The sequence below is a fragment of the Pan troglodytes genome, chromosome 18 (genome assembly GCF_028858775.2).
Source record: "Pan troglodytes isolate AG18354 chromosome 18, NHGRI_mPanTro3-v2.0_pri, whole genome shotgun sequence".
Lineage (NCBI taxonomy): Eukaryota > Metazoa > Chordata > Mammalia > Primates > Hominidae > Pan > Pan troglodytes.
The window spans coordinates 54,594,715-54,618,636 of NC_072416.2; the positions used below are offsets into that span (position 1 = coordinate 54,594,715).

At 47.3% G+C, this 23,922-nt stretch overlaps 2 protein-coding genes across 2 annotated transcripts; both read left to right on the forward strand.

Moving 5' to 3' along the window:
• The first annotated feature begins 258 nt into the window (after positions 1-258).
• MT3 (metallothionein 3) lies at positions 259-1,950 on the forward strand. Its single transcript, XM_001139417.6, has 3 exons — positions 259-484; positions 734-799; positions 1,705-1,950. The coding sequence occupies exons 1-3, from the start codon at positions 454-456 to the stop codon at positions 1,812-1,814; spliced, it is 207 nt and encodes a 68-aa protein (XP_001139417.1). The 5' UTR covers positions 259-453; the 3' UTR covers positions 1,815-1,950.
• Positions 1,951-19,381: 17,431 nt separating this feature from the next.
• MT2A (metallothionein 2A) lies at positions 19,382-20,292 on the forward strand. Its single transcript, NM_001252594.1, is given in 3 exon segments — positions 19,382-19,478; positions 19,787-19,852; positions 20,058-20,292. Coding segments are annotated over 3 exon segments (186 nt in total). The 5' UTR covers positions 19,382-19,450; the 3' UTR covers positions 20,150-20,292.
• Positions 20,293-23,922: the final 3,630 nt, after the last annotated feature.

Here is a 23,922-nt window from a genome sequence, read left to right on the forward strand (position 1 = left end):
ACGCAAAGCGCCTTTTTCTCCACTTTCGGAGATGGTACGTGCGCGCTTCCACGCAGTGGCGGGTGCTGCGGCGAGCACGTCCCCTGCGGGACCCACGCGGGGAGTGGGCTGGCAGTGCGCGCATAGCGGCGGCGAATGGGTCGTGCACGAGGATGCGGGGTGGGAGTGGGGGCGCACGCGCGGGCGTGGGCGAGCGGGCCCCGGCAGTGCACACACACGGCAGGGGCGGGCGACAGATGCGGGGCGGGCGACAGATGCAGTGCGTGCGCCGGGGCCCAAGCGCACAAACGGAAAGAGCGGGCGCGGTGCGCAGGGGCGGGCGCCCAGCGGGCTTGGCATGCGCGCCCCCGCCCGAGGCTATAAAAGCATCGCCACCTGCTGCCACTAGCCAAGCCGCGCGTCCAGTTGCTTGGAGAAGCCCGTTCACCGCCTCCAGCTGCTGCTCGCCTCGACATGGACCCTGAGACCTGCCCCTGCCCTTCTGGTGAGCCCCCGCCCCCGCTCCCATCCTGCGGCACTGCGCGCCCTTGTACCTGCAAAGAAACCCACGCCCTGCGCCTTCGCTCAAGGACACTTGGGGGAAGGGCTCCTGATTCCCTATTCTTCACCTCGTGAAGGGCGGGCATGCCTGTGTCGCGGAGAACAGGGAGACTTGGCACCCCATCTCCTCGTGACAGGCGTGGGGACCCGAGTTCGTCCACATTAACCCTTCCTGTGGCGTCGCCCTCTCTAGGTGGCTCCTGCACCTGCGCGGACTCCTGCAAGTGCGAGGGATGCAAATGCACCTCCTGCAAGAAGAGTGAGTGCGGGGACCCCTCCCCTCTGCCGCCGCCCCCTCTGCTCTGCGGAGTCGGTGTCTCACCACGCAGGATGTGGAGAGACAGCCAGGCCCCGATCCCGTGGTTTCTGACTCTTGCTGGAATAGAACCACCCGGGCAGACATTAAAATACAGATGCCCCTGCCCCACACCCAGGAATTGATGGCCTAGGCGTGGGACGAGAGGTTTTTGTAAATCCCCAGAAGACTCCAATGGCAGCTGGGATTGAGGACTGCCACACTGGTCCAACCTTTCCCGCCCCACCCCTCAAAAACTCCCCAAAACCTGGGGAAGCCATTAGTGAGGCTGGGGCTCAGCTCTGGAGTTCCGGTCCGTTGGCCTCTCTCGGGCCTTACGGATCCTCTCAGTTTGATCTCAAAATCTCCCCAGCTCACGGCAGTGTAATATGCATAGGGAGTAAGAGGTGGGAGGAAGGCTCCCTTCTTCCCTAGGTATAAAACCAGGCACAGGTCCCCACCGCCTCCCCACGGCTTTCCTGGGCCCCTTACATCTGCACCATATCTGCCCCTCCCAAGTTTATCCTTTGAGGCCCCTTTCAAGGTCGTTTACCCTGTGATGCTTTCTCCTTAAGGCCTAGTACCCACCTAACCTGAGCTTAAGCCCACCAGCCCCCAGGACTTCCTGGCATCCACCCAAGGGGCTCTGGTCTATTTCCTGGGTACCTCACTCCTATGGTGGTGCAGGATGCCACTGCCGCGACATAGATGCTGAGTCAAAGCAGGTGTGAGACTAAGAAGGGGGCTGCGACCAGCCCTGGCTGAATGAACCAGGATGACTCCCCACCCAGCACCCTTCCCTCCCCTTTGATGGGGACGAATTGGGGGAGTGTGCATCAGAGACTGGTCATCTTCCATTTTATCTGCAGGCTGCTGCTCCTGCTGCCCTGCGGAGTGTGAGAAGTGTGCCAAGGACTGTGTGTGCAAAGGCGGAGAGGCGGCTGAGGCAGAGGCAGAGAAGTGCAGCTGCTGCCAGTGAGAAGGCACCCCTCCGTGTGGAGCACGTGGAGATAGTGCCAGGTGGCTCAGTGCCACCTATGCCTGTGGTGAGGTGTGGCTGGTGTCCCCTTCCCCTGCTGACCTTGGGGGAATGACAATAAATCCCATGAACAGCATGAGCCAAGGACTGGTCTCTTCTTAAAGGGGGGAAGGATGTGGAGCAGTGGGGGAGCCTATTCCAAGGGAGCCACACAGTTAAGAGTGAAACCCTGGCTGGGTGCAGTGGCTCACGCCTGTAGTCCCAGCACTTTGGGAGGCCGAGGCAGGTGGATCACCTGAGGTCAGGAGTTCAAGACCAGCCTGGCCAACATGGTGAAACCCCATCTCTACTACAAATAAAAAAATTAGCCGGGAATGATTGCATGTGCCTGTAATCCCAGCTACTCGGGAGGTTGAGGCAGGAGAATTGCTTGAACCCAGGAGGTGGAGGTTGCAGTGAGCTGAGGTCACGGCACTGCACACTAGCCTGGGCGACAGAGCAGGACTCTGTCTCAAAAAAAAAAAAAAAGAAAAAGAAACACTGAGACTTGGCCACTGGTCTGTTTGGGGCTGGGGTGGAGCCCAGGGGACAGAGTGCATTCTCCCCCACCTTCAGATGGCACCCCACCCTCCTGCTAAGTCAAGTTCAAGTCTGGGAAACAGGAGAGACCAGGCTCATCTAGGTTTGTCCCTCTCCAACCTCCTAACCTCACCTTCCTCATCTGTAGGATAGAGTTAGGGGGAGTTAAGGCCAGCCCCTAGCCTGTAGGGCCTGTGAATTTGGGGATTTTCTAGTTGCTCCTGCAAAGCTGCCTGTTTTCAGAGTTATTAGAGGAGAGTCCAGGAGGCCCAGGGGCTTGTCTTGGCTGACTGTCAGCTGCATTCCCGAGGTCACCACCCTGAATAGCCTGTTTCCCCAAAGCACGTTGTTCAGTTCCCTTTCACATCTTCTCATTTGGCAGTTTGTCTCCAGCCCCTCCTGTCTTCAAGAGGAAGTAGGGTAATAAGAGCTTTTATCCACAGTGGTTGTGATCCAGTCCTTGGTGAAAGAGAACACTCAGGTTTACCTAGGTGAGCTAAGAAGGGAGAAATGAATTCTGGGAAACAAAAGTTTCCCAATAAGAGGATACAATGCTGTGAACACATCACTTTTCCTCCAAGTTAGTTTTTCGCTGACAGTTAATTCAAAAGCTCACCAGGATATATATATATATATATATATATATATATATATATATATATATATATATATACATACACATACGTACATACATATATGGCCTAACAGGCTGAGTTTAGAAAAGGAGAATGCAAGGAAAGTCAAGCCAGCTTTGAAAAGGAACAACAAAGGGAGCTCGCGCCAACCTGGTAGCTCCACTCGTTCCCAAAGCTCTGGAAAATGGTGGAGGGTCAGGAAGAGATCAGTTGGACTGAAGACAGTTCAAAAACAAACCTCTGTGTTGCTGGAAGTAAGAGATGATCAAACCAGTGGGAAAGTACACACTACTCAGTGAAAGGTGTTGGAACAATTTACATGTCTGGCTACTTTTTGTAGAGATGGGGTTTCACCATGTTGCCCAGGCTGGTCTCGAACTCTTCAGCTCAAGTGATCCACCTGCCTTGGCCTCCCAAAGTGCTGGGATTAGAGGCAGGCTTTTTTTCTTTTTCTCAGGCTGGAGTGCAGTGGTGCCATCAGGGCAGTGTGGACCTCCAGGGCTCAAACAATCCTCCCACCTCAGCCTCCCGAGTAGCTGGGACTATAGGTGCATCCCACCACTCCCAGCTAATTTTTTTTTTTTTTTTTTTGGTAGAGGCTGGGTTTTGCTAGGTTGCCAAGGCTATCAGTATGATTTTTAACTTCATTTTACAGATGGGGCAGTAGGGGTTGGGGAAATTTGCATGAGGACACACAGCTAGAGTGGTATGGTATAGCCAGGATTTGAACACAGGCTGTCTAACTATAGGGTAGCCCCCTAAACTTAAGCACGCATTGTTTTCTTGCTTCTGGCTTGCCTCGTGTTACAAAAAGCATAAAAAAAGAAGCAAAATCACCTCATATACACTAAGATGGCTAGTATCGGAAAAACAAAATAAAAAGTGTTGGCCAGAATGTAGAGACATTGGAACCCTTGTTCCTTGCTGGTAGGAATGTAAAATGGTGCAGTGCTGTGGAAAACTATAGTTCCCAAAGTTAAAAATAGAATTCCATATGATCCAGCAATTCCACTTCTAGGTATACGGCAAAGAATTGGAAGCAGAGTCTTGAAGTGGTATTCTTATACACATGTTCATAGGATTATTTATAATCACCAAAAAGGGGAAGCAACCCAAGTGTCCATTGACAGATGAACAGATAAACAAAGTGTGTTATATACATACAAAGGAATATTATTCAACCTTAAAAAGCAAGGAAATTTGACATATGCTACAACATGAATGAATCTTGAGGACATTATGCTGAGTGAAACAAGCCCATCACCCAAAGACAAATTCTGTGTGATTCCATGCGTATGAGACACCTAGAGCCGTTATAGTCTATCTACACAGAGACAGTTGTAAGTGTAGGATGGATGTTGCCAGGGGCTGGAGGGAGGGATGATATGGTTTGGCTCTGTGTCCCCACCCAAATCTCATCTCATATTGTAATCAGGGGAGGGACCTGGTGGGAAGTGATTGGATCATGGGGATGGTCTCCCTCATGCTGTTCTCATGATAGCTGATGGTTTTGGAAGAGTTCGGCAGTTCCCCCTCTGTTCTCTCTCTCTCCTGCCACCCTGTGAAGAAGGTGCTTGCCTCCCCTTTGCCTTCTACCATGATTGTAAGTTTCCTGAGGCCTACCCAGCCATGCGGAACTGTGAGTCAATTAAATCTTTTTTCTTTACAAATTACCCAGTCTCAGGTAGTATCTTTATAGCAGTGTGAAAACAAACTAATACAAGGTGGGAATTGAGAGTTGTTTAATTAGTATAGAGTTTCAGTTTTGCAAGATGAAAAGGGTTCTGGAGATGGGTCGCAGACAATCTGAATATACTTGTCATTACTGAACTGCACACTTAAAAATCTTTAAGATGGCAAATTTTATGTCATCGTATTTTACAATTTTAAACAACAAACAAAGCTAAATGACGAAGGACAATAGTTTCTATTAATATACTGTGTGCTGTGGATTTAATTGTGTCCCCTCAATAAAATTCATGATGAAGCCAAAAGCCCCAATGTGACTGTATTTGGAGACAGGGTTTATAATGAGGTAATTTAGGTTAAATGAAGTTACAGGGGTTGGGCCCTCCAACTATAGGGTTAGTGTCCTTGTAGAGGAGTCACCAAGAGTTCACTTGCTCACTCTCTCCTCTTGTGCACAAAGAAGAGGTCACGTGAGTACACCTCTTCTTTGTGAAGATGGCAAGATGGGGGCAGCCTATGAGCCAGGACAAGAAACTGACCATGCTGGCACCTTGATCGTGGACTTCCAGCCTCCAGAACTGTGAAAATATAAATCTGTTGTTTAAGCTGTCCAGTCTACAGTATTTTGTTATAGCAGCCTGAGCTGACTCATATAGTGTGTGTATATAGTAGTCCCCGCTTATCCACAGTTTCACTTTCCAGTTACCTACAATCAACTGCAGTCCAAAAATATTACACACAATAAGATGTTATGAGATGAGAGAGGGAGATCACATTCAAAGAACTTTTATTACAGTATGTTGTTATAATTGTTCTATTATTTGTTCATCGCTTATTGTGCCTAATGTATAAATTAAACTTTATCATACATATGTACACATAGGAAAAAACATAGTATATATAGGGTTCGGTACCATCCACAGCTTTGGCACCCACTGGGGATCTTGAAAGTATCCCCTGTGGATAAGGGGTACTACTGTCTACGTACATATTGATCTTTTGTACACATACACACACACGTTTGACAAAAGATCATTATCTACAATATATAAATAGTTTCTATTAATAGATAAGAAACAGACGACAATTTAAAAATTAGGCAAAAGGCCGGGTGCAGTGGCTCACGCCTGTAATCCCAGCACTTTGGGAGGCCAAGGTGGATGGATCACCTGAGGTCAGGAGTTTGAGCCAACATGGCAAAGCCCCGTCTCTACCAAAAATACAAAAATTAGCCAGGTGTGGTGGCGGGTGCCTGTAATCCCAGCTACTTGGGAAGCTGAGACAGGAGAATCACTTGAACCCAGGAGGCGGAAGTTACTGTGAACCAAGATCGCGCCATTGCACTCCAGCCCGGGCCACAGAGCGAGACTCCATCTCAAAAAAAGAAAAAAACAAATTAGGCAAAGGATATAACTAAGGAATTCATGGAAAAATAAACTCCAAAGGCTAAAGAACAAATGAAATGAAATAGAATCAATGTTTTACTTCATTCTATCAAGGAAATAGAAACTAAAATAACATTTTGTCATTCACTTGGCAAAATCATAAAAGGTTGTTATTTTTTATTAATAGTGAGGGGTGGGGGACTGGTTACATACCTCCATCCTCTGCTGGAGTGTAAATAGGTACAGCCGCTTTGGGGATATACCTACTTAACAGTAGTTACTGAAATTTAACAAGTATATACCTTCACCCAGGACTGTATTATCATCTGTATCAGCAGAAGTCTCAAAACAAGCTAAATACCCTTTAGTAGAGAAGTAGTTTTTAAAAATGATCATAATGGGCCAGGTGCGGTGGCTCGCGCCTGTAATCCCAGCACTTTGGGAGGCCGAGGCAAGCAGATGACGTGAGGCCAGGAGTTTGAGACCAACCTGACCAATATGGCGAATCCCCACCTCTACTAAAAATACAAAAATTAGCCAGGTGGTGGTACATGCCTGTAATCCCAACTACTCACGTGGCTGAGGCAGGAGAATTGCTTAAACCCAGGAGGTAGAGGTTTCAGTGAGCCAAGAACACCCCACTGTACTCCAGACTGGGGAAGAGCCTGTCTCAAAAAAAAAAAAAAAAAAGATCATAATGAACATCTAATAGAAAGAATGAGGTAACGCTTGGATAATGCAGTGGAAACACCTCCACAACTTACCATTAAGTGAAAGAAAAAAAAAAAAGAAGAAGCCGTAGAACAGAGTGTATCATATAATGCTAAACAATACATATAGTATAACGCCAATTATGTAAAAAGAGAAATAAAAACTCCACATTTGTGTATATATGAATACAAATGTATAGAAAGGGAATGGGATTTTCCAGGAGAATCAAGGGGGAGAATCTTTAGCTTTACACGTATTAATGTTTCACTTCTGTTTGACTAATTTTTAAGTATGCAAGTGAATAGTACCACTTACCTTTTTTTCACTCAACAATATGTCTTGGCCAGGCATGGTGGCTCACGCCTATAACCCCAGCACTTTGAGAAGACAAGGTGGGAGAACCACCTGAGCCTAGGAGTTCAAGACCAGCCTGGGCAACATAGTGAGAAGTGGGACCCCGTCTTTCCAAAAAAATAGAAAATGAGCCAGGCATGGTGGCACACACCTGTAGTCCTAGCTACTTGGGAGGCTGAAGTGGGAGGAACACTTGAGCCTGGGAGTTTGAAGGAGCAGTGAGCTATGATCATGCCACTGCACTCCAGCTTGGGCAACATAGCACAACCCTGTCTCAAAAAAAAAAAAAAAAAAAAAAGAGAGAGAGAAAGAAAAAGAAAATGTCTTGACAATTTTTCCATGTTAAGAGATAAAGATCTAATAACTGCTACAGAAAACATCATGGAATGGTTATATCATAGTTCATTTTGCAACTGTCTTACAGACTCATGGATGGACATTTAGGTGGCTTCCACTTTTTTCAATATGCAGACTGTGCACCTGTGCCAGTGAGTTTCTCTGAGTTATAAGCTGAGATGTGTAATCACTGGAGCACAGGAAATAGCCCTTATTACTTTTCACATATCCTGCCAGACAGCCCTCCACTGAGGCTGTTCCAATTTGCATTCCACCTGCAGTGTCTGAGAATTTTCAGTGCTTTATCCCTCCATCAGACCTAGGTATTAACCTTACATTTTGTCGACCTGGTGGGTGAAAAATGACATCCTAGGTTCTAAATTGCATCTTTTCTTTTAGCAGTGAGGTTCAGCATTTTCCCACTGGTTTATTAGTTGTCATTTTCTGTGCACTGCTGTTTCACGTTCTTTGTTCTTTCTACATTCAGTTATTTGTCATTTTCTTATTCATTTGTAGAAGCTCTTTATATATTTTGGTCACTGATTGTCTTCCATCTGCTTTTCATTTTTCAGAAAGTTTTCAAAGTCTCTGGCCTCCTTGTGGTATTCTTTCATTTTTTAACACCCTTATCAATGTACAGTTTACATGTCATAAAATTCACCCATTGTAAGGGTACAATCCAATGATACTAGCAAATTTTTAGAGTGGTGAAACCAACTCCACAGTCCAGTTTTAGAACATTTCCATCATCCAAAAGTTCCCTTGTGCCTATTTGTAGTTAATCCCTGCTCCTACCCCACCCCTAGGCAACCACTGACTTGCCTTCTGTTTCTATAGGTTTGCCTTTTCTAGACATTTTATATAAATGGAATCATACAATATGTAGTCTTTTGCATTTGGCTTCTTTCACTTAACATAATATTTTTGAGATTCATTCCACTTTGTTGTATGTCTACTAATTTGTTCTTCCTTTACATTACTGAGTAGTGTTTAGATATTGTATTTTGTTTATCCATTCACCAATTGATGGACTTTTGAGTTGCTGTCATTTTTTGCTATTTTGGATGATAGCTATGTTTATAAATGGCTGTAAACATTTGTGCATGAGTCTTTGTGTGGATATATACATATATGTATATTTTAGAGATGGGGGTCTTGCTATGTTGCCAAGGCTGGCCTTGAACTCCTGGGTTCAATTGATCTTCCTACTTCAGCCTTCTGAGTAGCTGGGACTACAGGTGCATGCCACTGCGCTCTGCTTTGCCATATATTTTTATTTCTCTTGGGTTGATATCTAGGAGTAGAATTACTGGGTCATATGGTACTAAAGTGGTTAAACCACTTAACATTTCCACCAGCAATGCATAAGCATTTCAATTTCTGCACATTCTCACCAACACTTTTTGTTATCTATCTTTTTTATGATAGCCATTCTAGCAGGTATAAAGTAGTATCTCACTGTGGTGGGGTTTTTTTGGTTTTTTTGGTTTTTTTTTTTTTTTTGAGTCAGGGTCTCATTCTGTCGCCAGGCTGGAGTGCAGTGGCACGATCTTGGCTCACTGCAACCGCCGCCTCCCAGGTTCAAGTGATTCTCCTGCCTGAGCCTCCCGAGTAGCTGGGATTACAGGCGTGTGCCACCACGCCCAGCTAATTTTTGTTTTGTTTTAGTTTTGCCGGGATGGTCTCGATCTCTTAACCTTGTGATCTGCCCACCTTGGCCTCCCAAAGTGCTGGGATTACAGGCGTGAGCAACCACGCCCGGCCTCATTGTGGTTTTAATTTGCATTTCCCTAGTGACTCATGATGTTAAGCATCTTTTCATGTGCTTATTAGCCATTCATGTATTTTCTTTGGTGACATGTCTATTAGAAGATTTTGCCCATTTTTTCCTCTTTTATTGTGGTAAAATATACACAACATAAAATGTACCATTTTTAAGTGTACAGTGCAGTGGCTTTAAGTACATTTACATTGTTGTGAACCGTCACCATCATCCAACTCCAGAACTTTTCCATCTTGCCAAACTGAAACTCTATCCATAAAATACTAACTCCATGCCACCCCCCCCATCCCCCACCGCCCAGCCCTGGGGCCACCATTTTACTGTCTGTCTTTGTGGATTTGACTATGCTACTTTCTTCATATAAGCTGGGATCATACAGTGTTTGTCCTTTTGTGTCTGGCTTATTTCATTTAGCATAATTTTTTTTTTTTTGAGATGGAGTCTCCCTCTGTTGCCCAGGCTGGAGTGCAATGGCATGATCTTGGCTCACTGCAACCTCCGCCTCCCGGGTTCAAGCAATTCTCCTGCCTCAGCCTCCCGAGTAGCTGGGACTACAGGTGTGCGTCACCACGCCTGGCCAATTTTTGTATTTTTAGTAGAGACAGGGTTTCACCATATTGGCCAGGTTGGTCTTGAACTCCTGACCTCGTGATCTGCCCACCTCGGCCCCCCAAAGTGCTGGGATTACAGGTGTGAGCCACCGCACCCAGCCATCATAACATTTTTAAGGTTCATCTATGTTGTAAGATATGTTAAAATTTCATTCTCTCTTAAGGCTGAATAAATTTTCCATTGCATGTCTATACCATATTTTGTTTATCCATTCATTCATCAATGGACATTCAGGCTGTTTCCATTTTTTGGCTACCATGTGTAATGCTGCTATGAATATTGTTATACAAATATCTGTTTGAGTCCCTGCTTTCGATTATTTTGAGTATGCATTTTTGCCAGTTTATTTTTATTTTTTATTTTTATTTTATTATTATTATTATTATTATTTGAGACAGAGTCTTGCTGTTCCTCAGGCTTGAGTGCAGTGCCACGATCTTGGCTCACTGCACCCTCTGCCTCCCGGGTTCAAGCGATTCTCTTGCCTCAGCCTCCTGAATAGCTAGGATTACAGGCGTGTACCACCACACCTGGCTAATTTTTGTATTTTTAGTAAAGACGGGGTTTTGCCCTGTTGGCCAGGCTGGTCTCGAACTCCTGACCTCAAGTGATCCACCCACCTCAACCTCCCAAAGTGTTTGGATTACAGGCCTTGCCCTTTTTAAAATTCCATTGTTTGTATTATTGAATTATAAGAGTTCTTTATATATTCTGGATACCAGTCCTTAATCAGATATATGCTTTGTAAATGTTTTCTCCCAGTCTTCTGGGACTGTCTTCTGATTTTATTAATGATGTCTTTGAAGCACAAAACTTTTTAATTTTAAGAAAGTCCAATTCATCAATTTTTTTCTTGATAAATTGTGATTATGGTATCATATCTAAGACCTCTTTGTTTAACCTAAGGGCATAAAGATTTCTCGTATGCTTTCTTCTAGGTGTTCTATGTTCTATAGTTTTAGCACTTAAATTTAAGTCTATGATCCATTTTGAGTTAATTTTCATGTATAATGTGAGGTAAAAATCTAATTTCTTTTTTTTTTTTTTTGCATGTGGATATTCAGTTGTCTCAGTATCATTAGTTTAAACATCTACCCTTTCTCTATTGAATCGTTTGGAGATCTTTGTCAAAATTCAATTGACCATACATGTGATTTCCTTTTAGACTTTCGATTCTGTTCCATCGATCTATGCCTGTCCTTGTACCAATACCACACAGCCCTGATTACTGTGGCTTATTGTAACTTTTGGAATTGGATAGTGTGAGTCCTCCAACTTTGTTCTTTTCCTGGTTGGGTTCTTCTTTAACTTCTGCCATTCAGCCTTTTAACGAATGACCTTTTCTGACTTTGCATGGGATTGGGCACGCACAGGAGACGTACATATCCACTGAGTCTGCATCTCAACCCAGCCCTCCACACCGTTTCATCACAAAAATATTTATGGATGCCCAAAAGTCACCATGCCCTCTGCTGGTCACTGGGGATACATGAAAAGAAACAGTCTCTGCCTTTCGGGGAGCTCACAGACTGATGGGGAGGATAAGACCGTTGCAAGAACAACCTGAGTGGAATCCTGGATGCTTTAGAGCTGGAAGAAAAGTCCAGGCCAAGGCACGTAGGCTGTGCTCATTTGATAGATGGGAAGACTGTGGCTCAGGGAGGGAGGGGAGGTGAAACCCAAAATCTCTGGGGGCTTTAAGAAGGGAGAGATGGTCAGGTGCAGTGGCTCATGCCTGTAATCCTGGCACTTTGGGTGGCCAAAGCAGGAGGATCATTTGACGCCAGGACTTTGAGACCAGCCTGAGCAACATAGTAAGACCTCTGTCTCTACGAAAAAATATTCAAAATTAGCTGAGCATGCTAGGGTATGCCTGTGGTCCAGCTACCCGGGAGGCTGAGGCAGGAGGATTGCTTGAGTCTGGGAGCTTGACGCCACAGTAAACTGTGACAGAGTCACTGCACTCCAGCCTGGGTGATAGAGTGAGACCCTGTCTCAGAAGAAAAAAAAAAAAAAAAAAAAAAAAAAGAAGGGAGAGATGCCATTAGGTTGGGGGCTCAGTAAAGACTCCTTGGAGGAGGGGGCATTTGGGGGATGGTAGAAGAGGAGCAAAAACATGGAGTGTGTGTTTGGAGAAGGGTGTGGCATGGCAGGGTCTGACCCAACAGCAGAAGCACAGGGCTTGGGGACAGGTAAGACAGAGAAGGAAAGTTGAGGCCAGATGGGTGAGGAAGGGATGATGCAGCAGGAATTTAGCTTCTCTCTGAATGCAGGTTTTCCAAGCTGGCTCTCCACAAGGCAGGCCTCGCCCTTCACAGAGCCTCCTTCCAGCTCCTGGCAGGATCCGATTCTCTCCATTCCTCTGCATTATTAAGCACCCACCATGAGCCGGGCGCAGTGCCAGGTGCCAGAGCTGCGACGGTGAATGCAGCAGGCACAGCCCACAGCCTCCTGGGGAGAAGGATTAAACAAAAAGCCACACACAGCACCGGCTGCAGGGAGAGGCTAAGGGACAGAAGGCCAAGCTCTCAGGCTCTGGAGCTCCAACGCCTGGTGTGACCCTTTCCTAGTGAGTGACTGGCAGTGTTACTTAACCTCTCTGAGCCTCGGTTTCTCCCTCTGTCAAATGTGGATAATAACAGTCCCCATCTTATAGGGCCGTCGAAAGGATTGAGTTCACATATACAAAGAATTGAACAGCTGGCATGGGATGTGTGATATAGAAAAGTGTTAGCAGTTTGGGTGTGGTGAGTCACACCTGTAAGCCCAGTGCTTTGGGAGGCCGAGGAAAGAGCATTGCTTGTGGCCAGGAGTTCAAGACCAGCCTGGGCAACATAGCAAGGCCCTATCTCTATTAAAAATAAATAAAAAGAAAAGTGTTAGCTTCTTTCTTACTAGCAACTGTAATTGCAATAAGTGCTACAAAGAAGGGATGTGCTTGCTGGTATCCGAGGGATTTGGCCTATTTAGGGTTCCAGGAAGGCTTTCCTGAGCAAATTGCCTTTAAACTGAGACCCACCAGATGAAGGAGACAGAGGGTTAGGGAGAGCATCCAAGACAAAGCAAACAGCACATGCAAAGAGCCTGAAGTCACATACATACCAGCGCCTTTGCCCAGTGGTAGCCAGGCTTTGAGGATGGTCCCAGTGATGCCAGACTCTGGTATTCATGCCCTGGTGTAATCTCCTCCCTTTGAGCACAGCCTGGACCTAGTGACTTGCTTCTAAAGAATAGAATACTGAAACAGGGATGGGAGATCACTTCCGTGATTAGGTTACAAAAGATGATGACTTCTTAATTCAAATATTGGAAGAAAAAAAGAAGGGAGGAAGTTGTTTTCCAAATAATTTGGAAAGGGAGAAATATCTATTTTATGGAACAATGGAGAGTACTGAGAGAAGTGAAGGTTCACAAAGAGGATTTCTACTATATGGAAACAATCTTGTAGAATGAAAACCTCCATCTAGGTTGACTATAGGTTGTCAATGGTATGATTTTTCTGATGTTTATTTATTTATTTTTGAGGCAGAGTCTCGCTCTGTCACCCAGGCTGGAGTGCAGTGGCGCGATCTCGGCTCACTGCACCTCCGCTTCCTGGGTTCAAACGATTCTCTTGCCTCCGCCTCCTGGGTTCAAGTGATTCTCCTGCCTCAGCCTCCTGAGAATCTAGGATTACAGGCACCACCACCACGTTCAGCTAATTTTTCTAATTTTAGTAGAGATGGGGTTTCAACATGTTGGCCAGGCTGGTCTCCAACACCTGACCTCAGGTGATCCACCCGCCTTGGCCTCCCAAAGTGCTGGGATTGAGGCATGAGCCACTGCACCTGGCCTATTTATTTATTTTAATTTTTTAAAAATAGAGCTGGAGTCTTGTTCTCCCTGCCCAGGCTGGAGAACAGTGACACAATCACAACTTACTGCAGCCTCAACCTCCTGGGTTCGAGCAACTTCTAAAAATCTTTTGTGGAGACGGGGGTTTCACTGTGTTGCTCAGGCTGGTCTCAAACTCCTGACCTCACGTGATCTTTCCGCCTCAGCCTCCCAGAGTGCTGGGATTACAGGTGTGAGCCACTGCGCCCGGCCTAATTTTCCTGATGTTTTAAAATGAAAAATTTCCTCTTCATCCCCGCCCCATATGGCAGGGGAGAGAAGGGGACTATATCCTGCCCTGGGCCGCTATCATATCACTATTTGGAGGCCATGTGATTGAGATTCCATGCCTTGGATGCCTCTTGAATAAAGTTAGTATCATCTTTCACTAAGAATGAATGAATAAAAGACCATGACAGTACAAAATTAGCTGGGCGTGGTGGCGCACGCCTGAAATCCCAGTTACTTGGGAGGCTAAGGCAGGAGAATTGCTTCAACCTGGGAGGCGGAGGCTGCGGTGAGCCTAGATTGTGCCATTGCACTCCAGCCTGGGCAACAAGAGCAAAACTCCATCTCAAATAAATAAATAAATAAATAAATAAAATTAAAAAAAAATAAAACACCATGACTTCTTTCTTGCTCCCACCCTTGTTCCCACTCTTTGGCCCTCTCACTGGCTCGCTGTTCTGCGGTGAGATGCTCTGTGGAGGGACCCATGCGACAAGGAAGGAAGCCGCAGTACCATAGCCCACAAGGAACCAAATTCTGTCCACAACCACATGAGGGAGCTTGGAAGCAGATCCTGTCCCTGCTGACACTTGAGCTGACTGCAGCCCTGGCTGTCACCTTGATTGCTATCCAGGAGACATCCTGAGCCACAGGGCCTAGCTAAGCCTGTCTGATTCCTGCCCACAGAAACTATGAGATAGTTCATGTATGTTGTCTTAAGCTGCTAAGTAATTTGTAATGCAGCAAGATAACTAATACACCTCCAAAATGAAGGCAGTGTCCACTGAAGGAGGAAGAACTAAGAGCAGATAGATGGTACCTGTGATGGGAGCCACTGAGTCACAGAATCTCCTGGGGAAGAAGGAAACTAACCTCTTCCTATCCCCCTATTTAATGCTGGCATCTGCTGTCCTCTGCTGTGGTAACAGGGAACTATCTCCTAAGGAGTCCCTTCCACTCAAAATCAGCTCTAATTGCCAAGAAAGGCCTTTCTGGCTGGGTGCAGTGGCTCACACCTGTAATTCCAACACTTTGGAAGGCTGAAGTGGGAGAGTTGCTTCAGTCCAGGAGCTCGAGGCCAGCCTGGGCAATATAGTGAGACCCCATCTCGACCAAAAAAAATACAAAAAATTAGCCAAGTGTGGTGGCACACACCTATAGTCCCTTAGTCCCTGCTACTCAGGAGGGCTGAAGTGGGAGGATCTCTTAAGCCCAGGAGGTCAAGGCTGCAGTGAGCCATGATCGCACCACTGCACTCCAGCCTGGCAACAGAGCTGAGACCCTGTCTTTAAAAAAAGAAAAGAAAAGAAAGGCGATGGGAGGGGAGGGAAGGAGAGGAGAGGAGGGGAAAGACCCTGCTACCTAGAACACAACCTTTATTCCTGTAACCTTACCCCACCCCTGCGATTATCCTGATTCTGCCCTTAGGACCACAGAAAGCAAGCCTAATTTCCTCTTTTCAGCATGGTATAAACATGTAGGTATGAGTTCAAATCCCAGCTCTGCCACTTACAAGCTGCGTTATCCTGAACAGGTCCCATAACTCTTCAGTGCATCATCTGTAAAATGGAGATAACAGCACCTGCCTTGTAGGGCTATGTTAGGCTTTAAGATAAACTCATAGTGTTCTTAGCACAAATCTTGAATTACAGCAGGTGCTCAATATTATTCCCCATGACTACTATGGCAGATTAGACATGCTTGAAATTCGTTGACTCCTCCCTTCAAGACAGGGGGTCTTGTTCCCCTCCTCTTGAATCTGGGCAGGTTCTGTCACTGCTTGACCAATAGAATATGGTGCAAGCGACCTGTGCTAGTTTCAGGGTCCAGGGCTTAAGAGACTTGCAGCTACCACTCCCATCTCTTGAAACTCTCAACTGTATGACCTGACCCTAATTGCCCTGAGGCCACCATGCTGAAGAAGCCACATGTAGAGCTCTGGTCAACAGTTCCAGCTGAGCCCAGCCTCCAGCCATCCCTGCCAAAGTGCCAGATGTGTGACTGAAGCCATCTTAGATTCTCCAGACCAGCCCATCCACCAGCCGAACAGCACCAAGTGACCTCAGCTAATAAAACAAAAGAATCGTCCAAGTGAGCGCTGCTCCAACTCCTGACCCATGAATCCAGGAAGGACAATAAGATGGTCGTTGTTTTAAGCTCCTAAATTGTGGGTAATTGGTTGCATAGCTACAGATAACTGGGGCAACCATTGCCAAATATTTGAAGGTAACTGTTCCCTTCCAGATTGAACCTGCCTAACTCTCTCAGCTGATGCTCACATGAGAGGGTTTTGGGCCTTAGGACCCCTGTGATCAGCTGTCTTCTGGACAATGGGAGCCCAACAATGAACACAGCCTTCAGGGCAGAGGGGGGTTCTGCCCAACTATGCCAGTTAGGACTCTATCTGGAATAATTTAAGCAAAAAAGGAAATGATTGGCTCATAATGGCTTCAGGCATGGCTGGATCCAGGTGTTCCAAGATACTGTCAGGCTCCATTTCCTTTGTGATTATTTTATTTTTGGGCTCTTCTCACAGAGCCAAAAAGCTTTAGAAACTCACTCAGCTTCACATTCTCTCAGGTTCAAGTCCAGATGGAAAGACTATCTGCCATTCTCCCAGCATTCCCAGCAAAAGTATCACTGATTCTCTTTGGTTCGTGGCTGTGTGGCCCAATCAGAGCCAATTACTGTGACTAGGTAGGTGGAATGGCCTAGGAGCTCACAGATGGGACATACGCCATCAAAACCATATGGACTGGTAATAAGGAGGGGTAGTTCTTCAAAGGAAAACCAAGGATATCATCACAGGGGAAGGACAAGTGGATGGCTGGGCAGCAGATCTATATATATCCACCCCTGCAGCTAAAAGGAGAATGAAAAACATAACCTCTCTCATTCTACATGGCATACCTCTCTTAATGCAGCCCAGGGTCACGTCATCACTTCACATTGATGACTCACAACAGATATTCAGGGGGATGTTTTTCCTTACCTAATGTCGCTTGGTTTCACTCCCTTATCCTCTGCCAAGTCAGGGATGCAAACGTGCACGTGGGTCCTCCCTCTTCACCTCTGTCCCAAGCACAGTGAAGCTTCTGGGGGCATGGAGATGAACAGACTAGGCCTGTGGCCTGCTCCACCTTCCCTGAGTCACTATCCTTCTCTCCCCTCAGAGTCAAAGTGATTCAAAAGAGACAGCTCAGGCCCACAAGCAAGTTTTACCGCCAACATGGCTGGCACAAACCCAGGGCTAGAACCAATGCTTTAGGGCTAGAACCAATGCTTTTGAGGGCAAAATAAGCCCTTCTGTTTCTTCACAGAGTTGGATTGTTTGCCTTGAGTGGATAGGTGACCATCTGAGTTATTAGCAACCAGGGATTTGGTATATAATACTGTGCATACATAAATAACAACAACAAAATTGGTCCACTGCCCAGAGAGCTCTCAATCCACAGAGCTGCCAGACATCATGAGATTTCAAAAGATCTTGGCTCTAAAATCAGAGGATGTTTGGATATAAATTCTAGTACAACCCAGTCATTTGACAGATGAGTAAACCAGGGATCAGAAGAGTCCAGGCATGTAATTGCCCCAAGGTCACTGAGCAACTGAGTGGCCGAGTGACCACTGAAATTTAGTCCATCTGAGAGCTCGCCCCCCTGCTCTGTGCGGTGTTTTTACTTGAGTGAGCACGCAGGTTCCAGGGTGGTCAAGAGGTGTTTACTTTCATTTTGTAGTCGGCCTTCATACAAGGTGGGGGCTGGGAAGGGAAGAACAGTCCAGGCCATTACCCCCATGAATTCATTTGACAAATATTTATTAAGCGTCTACTGCAAACTTGGCCCGGTGCTGGAAGCTGAAGACACAATTCCAGAGGCAGACAATGACTGCCCTTGGCATTTCCAGTGGTCAGGGGTTGGTGAGGAGGGGCAGAGACACCAATCCAAGAGTCCCCGCAGTTTATACATACCACAGGCACGGAAAGCGCCAGGAGGGGAAAGAACAGGATGTTTACCAGCACCTTCCACAGGCAGCCACGGTCATGGGGGTCAGGACAGGGTCCCCAGAGGAAGTGACGATTCGGCTGAGCTAGAAAGACATTTCCACAGGAACTTACAGTAAGGGCTGCAAGGACAGCCTGTCCTCCCCCGCCCACCACCTCACTAAACTTCCACTGTGGCAATCGGCATTCCCTAAGCCTGCCAGGAAGCTTCCAGTAACCACTTCCTGACTCCTAGCATGACACACTTTGGGCCTTCCAAGGTTGACGATCTAAGGCCCTTACACAGCGCCAGACACGCGCAGGCAGGGAGGCAGGATGTGCCTCTCCGGACAGGAATGTGGACGCCACCTGGGCTCTTCCCCTCAGCCTCCACAGGGGAAGAATATTCTTGTGGGGTTTTTCCCTTCCAAATGTCTCAGGGCGATTCCAGTGTTCCCGCTAGTTCCTCCCTCCCAGGCTAGAACACAAATCCTTCCCCCTCCCTGCCTGGCAAACACCTTCTGACCCTCAGGCCCAAGGCAATGGCCCACCTCCTCCCAGGCTGGATGGGGTCTCCTCCTCTCTGTTCCCCCAGCCCCTGAGCTTCCTGAGGACCAAGCTTGTGGCTTCTTCTCCTTACTCTTCCTCCTTGGTGTCTCTATGTTAGAGGGCCGTTAGCATCTGCTGGGGCCTGGTCGCATTCACCCTGCTCTGCCACTCACTGGCTGTGTGACCCTGGACAAGTTAACTTCTCTGGACCTGCAGTTTCTCCTCTCTACAATGAGAATACTGGAGAGTCCTTATCTTATGGGTTGCTACAGAATTAAGTGACATCTCACACACAACACACTTCCTACAGTCCCTGTTACACGCTAAAAGTACTCAACATGCAACGGATACCACCCCACGGGTTTACTGTGATGCTGCACAATTATTAAGCCTTGGCTGCTACAGAGTTGTAACCTGTCTGCACTTCCAACCGGTTTGGGAATGCAAGCAGCATTCCCAAGTCCCGCTTTCACCCGCGCGCTAACGGCTCAGGTTCGAGTACAGGACAGGAGGGAGGGGAGCTGTGCACACGGCGGAGGCGCACGGCGTGGGCACCCAGCGGCCGGTACACTGTGTCCTCCCGCTGCACTGTGTCCTGCCGATGCACCCAGCCCCTTCCGCGCCGAGGCGTCCCCGGGGCGCAAGTGGGCCGCCTTCAGGGAACTGACCGCCCGCGGCCCGTGTGCAGAGCCGGGTGCGCCCGGCCCAGTGCGCGCGGCCGGGTGTTTCGCCTGGAGCCGCAAGTGACTCAGCGCGGGGCGTGTGCAGGCAGCGCCCGGCCGGGGCGGGGCTTTTGCACTCGTCCCGGCTCTTTCTAGTTATAAACACTGCTTGCCGCGCTGCACTCCACCACGCCTCCTCCAAGTCCCAGCGAACCCGCGTGCAACCTGTCCCGACTCTAGCCGCCTGTTCAGCTCGCCATGGATCCCAACTGCTCCTGCGCCGCCGGTAAGAGGCTGGGGATGCCCAGTGTAGACTGTAGCGCTAGAGAAGCAATTTCTGACCCCTCTTTCTTTCTCTGGTCACTCAATTGCAGGACAGGAGTTGCTCCTTCCCAAAGAGTTTTGGGGTATCTTTCTCTCCATTCTAGGTTATTCGGAGCCCCCTTTTTACCGTTAAGGAGATCTGAGTTAATGGCTTGCTCAAGTTCCCAGGAATCGGTTGTGGACTGAGGAACTCGGCCCCGGGCTCTTAGTACGCCGTCCCTTGTTCAGGTATCCAGGGACGGTTCTCACCTCTGTCTTTTCTCCTTGCAGGTGACTCCTGCACCTGCGCCGGCTCCTGCAAATGCAAAGAGTGCAAATGCACCTCCTGCAAGAAAAGTAAGTGGGATCCTCTCTTTCCTCTACCCTTTCCCTGTCCTCCAGCCTGTCCCCTCTCCACCATCCTCAGGGGAATTAAAGCAGTCCGGGGATGCCCCATTGCGCGGAAATTGTTGCCTCCTCAGTGATCCTTATCAGGGAGAGCAGGAATCCTTATTCCCGGTGTCCCTAGTACTCATCTCTGCCGCCTCCTGTCTGCCCCCAGGCTGCTGCTCCTGCTGCCCTGTGGGCTGTGCCAAGTGTGCCCAGGGCTGCATCTGCAAAGGGGCGTCGGACAAGTGCAGCTGCTGCGCCTGATGCTGGGACAGCCCTGCTCCCAGATGTAAATAACGCGACTTCTACAAACCTGGATTTTTTATGTACAACCCTGACCCTGACCGTTTGCTATATTCCTTTTTCTATGAAATAATGTGAATGATAATAAAACAGCTTTGACTTGATTCTGTCTCTGGTTTCCTTTATATGCCTTAAAAATAAGGGACTGGGGTGAGGGATTGAACTGGGAGGGCAGAGACCTGGGCTGTGGATGGAAATGTGAGCCGTTAAGAAAGAGTGCATTCTGGCAAGCCAGGCTACTGCACTGAGCTTCAGCTTCTGTAAAACTGAATGGCGTTGTGCCAGATCATATGGGAGCAGGAGGGACACATACATGATCACTTTCAGTTTCACGTCAAATGTGGCACAGAAACTTCTTCATTCCTCACTTTTACTTTCAATTTCCCTGCCCAACTTCAGTTCTTCGTGGGATTTTAGACTTGAAAGTGACTACAGAGGGTGAAATCCAACTCCCCAGTGGCTGGAATCTGACATCCGGTTTCCCAAACTCCCAGTGGTGAATGACCAGTTTTGTTTTGTTTTGTTTTGTTCTCCATTAGTCACAGACCTAAACTCTGGTAAAATAAGGAGTTAATAAGAAAATGAAAGTTTAAAAGACACAAAATACAAAGACAATTTTTTAGATTCAACAGGAACTTTTCAATAAATATATGAACAAATTAACATAGGAAAAATAAAAGAATTACCAACACTACACATTTGTCCAAGGGTGTGCATTGCATCCTGGAAACAGTTCTCAGACTGGCCCCAGTGCGTGGCTGGCACACCCTGAGCAGCACTGATCCAGACATCCCCACAAGGAACCGTCAGGCTTGTGCTGCCCAGTGTCACTGACAGGACACTCACTCGCACACCCCTGAGAGCTCCCCGTTTTGCCATGGTTCTGAATCTTTGTAAGTTCCTCCCAAGGTCAGGCTGAATTTACTCCTCTTAAATTTCAGCCGTTGGCTACTTAAACCATCAAAGTGGCTGGGGATGTGGAGGGAAATGCCCAGCATGTTCCCAGCAAGATGCAGTGTGTGTGATCATGGGTTGCAGAAGACGTTCTTCCTGTCTGCCCACGCAGGGGTGATGGCATTCAGCAGTTTGGAGGGTGTGGTGGCGCTTTTTAGAAAGGAGTGAAGCTCTGAGTGACTTGTAATTAAAGCCAACGGTTAGTCCCCCTGGCTATGCGGAGGGAATGTTATTTGATGTTCAAAGAGGACGATGAGTGCCTTGGCCCAGGAATCAGGAGCACACTTGCCTGAAGGTGCTCCTTATAGAGAGAGTTTTAGAAGGCAACCTGCGCCAAGGGCATGGGTTTTCATGTCAGGCAGTCCTAGTTCACAGCCCACTTTACCACTCACTGGCTGTGTGGCCTGGGCAAGTCACTCAACCTCTCTGAGCCTACATTTCCTCATCTGTAGAAAAAAGATGGTATCCCTATTTATGGATTAAATGAGATCTTGGCCTGGCTCCTGGCTAGGGTTTAATGACCACTAGGATCACTCTGTTTACATGGACTTTGTTGGAGACAGAATCTCTCTTGATAAGCTCTTGGGGAAAAACGGGTCTGGGAAGAATTACTCTGGGTCAGAGGCTGGGGAGTGGAATGAAGCTTTCCTGACTGTGTACCAGGGGGAGGGTGGATGACTTCCTGCACAAAGCCCTCTGGGATTAAGATGCTGCCACAGCATTTGAACAAACGTAAGAACCATTCTAATTTTTCCTATCATTTGAATACCCCATGAGCCAGTGAAAGAGTGACCGTGCAGGGACGAAACTGATTCTGTCATCTTCCAGACGTCATTTTCCCTTCCAAATGTCTCAGGGTGATTCCAGTGTTCCCGCTAGTTCCTCCCTCCCCAGGCTAGAACACAAATCCTTCCCCCTCCCTGCCTGGCAAACACCTTCTGACCCTCAGGCCCAAGGCAATGGCCCACCTCATCCCAGGCTGGATGGGGTCTCCTCCTCTCTGTTCCCCCAGCCCCTGAGCTTCCTGAGGACCAAGCTTGTGGCTTCTTGCCCTTATTCTTCCTCCTTGGTGTCTCTATGTTAGAAGGCCGTTAGCATCTGCTGGGGCCTGGTTGCATTCACCCTGCTGTGCCACTCACTAGCTGTGTGACCCTGGACAAGTAACTTCTCTGGACCTGCAACCTGCCCAAGGTCACTCAGCTTAGAAGTCAGAGGCTGGAACCTTCACTATAGCTGGCCTCTCATCTTGGCTACAGCTGGCAGATCATGATGTCACTGGGCTCTAAGCCCTGCCTCTCAGAGTTCAGAGCTGGGTCAGCCCTTGGTCAGTTAGTCCAATTGTGTCCCTGGCTTGAGAGGTGGCATACTGAAGCCAAAAGAGGTCACAGAGCTATGCAGAGAGCATGACTGCCAGCTCGGTGCTCTTTCTACTGCTGCCTCACTGCCAGATTTTCAGTGTCCTTGTTTTTCACGGAACATGGTGACATAGGGTGGTGGTTGAGGGCATTATGATGCAGTCAGCATGCATTGGTGCAAAACCTAGCTGTGTCACTTATACCTGAGTGACACAACCTCTCTGTGCCTCAGTCTCCTCTACTGTAAGATAGGCTGAATAATAGGGTCTGGCTGGTGACAGCAAATGACTTAATACATGCAAAGAACTTAGAATGGCACCTGCCATGTATCAAGCAGACTACAATATTATGTATGATTTTATTTTATTTTGTTTTATTTTATTCTATTTTATTTTATTTTATTTTTTTGAGACAAAGTTTCACCCTGTCACCCTGGCTGGAGTGCAGTGGGGTGATCTCAGCTCACTGCAACCTGCACCTCCTAGGCTCAGGTGATCCTCCCATCTCAGCCTCCTGAGTAGCTGGGACTACAGGCACATGCCACCCCGCCTGGTTAATTTTTATATTTTTAGTAGCAATGAGGTTTCACCATGTTGTCCAGGCTGGTCTTGAACTTCTGGGCTCAAGTGATCCACCCACTTCGGGCTACCAAAATGCTGGGGTTACAGACATGAGCCACCACGCCCAACCTAGCTATAATTTTATTATCTTTATTCATAGCATAGGGACGTTTTTCTACCTCCAGACCAATAAGCCAGGCCTGCTGTTCCTAGCCATGTGAGCTCTACATTCCTCATCAACTATCTGAGCATGTTAACTGTGGTCCAGAGAGTCTTCAGTCTTCCCATGAAATTCTGATCAGCACTGGATATAGAAAACCATGAGCAGGACAGTCCACGCCCTTGTGGCACATACAAACAGATGCCTGCCATATCTGCTACCACCTACACCACAATTTTACCTAAAAATTCTCCTTTAAATGATTCATATTTTCCAAGATATATTTGTATTACTCATGGTTTTCCCCAAGACACAGAACCAATAAAATGTCCCTAGATAGACAGTGATAAAAAGAAAGCTTTAAGAAATTAGCTGATGTGATTGTGGGGATGGCTGGTCTAAACTTTGCAAGGCTGGCTGGCAGCATGGGAATTCTGTCAGAAGTTGATGTTACAGTCTTTCATCTGAAGGCGGTCTACAGGTAGAATTCCTTTCTCTTCCAGGGACCTCAGTCTTTCCTTTTAAGGCCTTCAACTGATTGGATGAGGCCCACACACATTATAATGAGTAATCTGCTTTATTCAAAATGTATTGATTTATTTTATTTTGTTTTTTGAGACAGTCTAGCTCTGTCACCCAGGCCAGAGTGCAGTGGTGCGATCTCAGCTCACTGCAACCTCTGCCTCCCGGGTTCAAGCCATTCTC

Bases quoted from the DNA above. Each gene is read 5' to 3' on its own strand.
- MT3 (XM_001139417.6), top strand. From the start codon at position 454: ATGGACCCTGAGACCTGCCCCTGCCCTTCTG. The intron at 485-733 runs GTGAGCCCCCGC...CGCCCTCTCTAG, and splicing joins GACCTGCCCCTGCCCTTCTG to GTGGCTCCTGCACCTGCGCG. The intron at 800-1,704 runs GTGAGTGCGGGG...TTTTATCTGCAG, and splicing joins ATGCACCTCCTGCAAGAAGA to GCTGCTGCTCCTGCTGCCCT.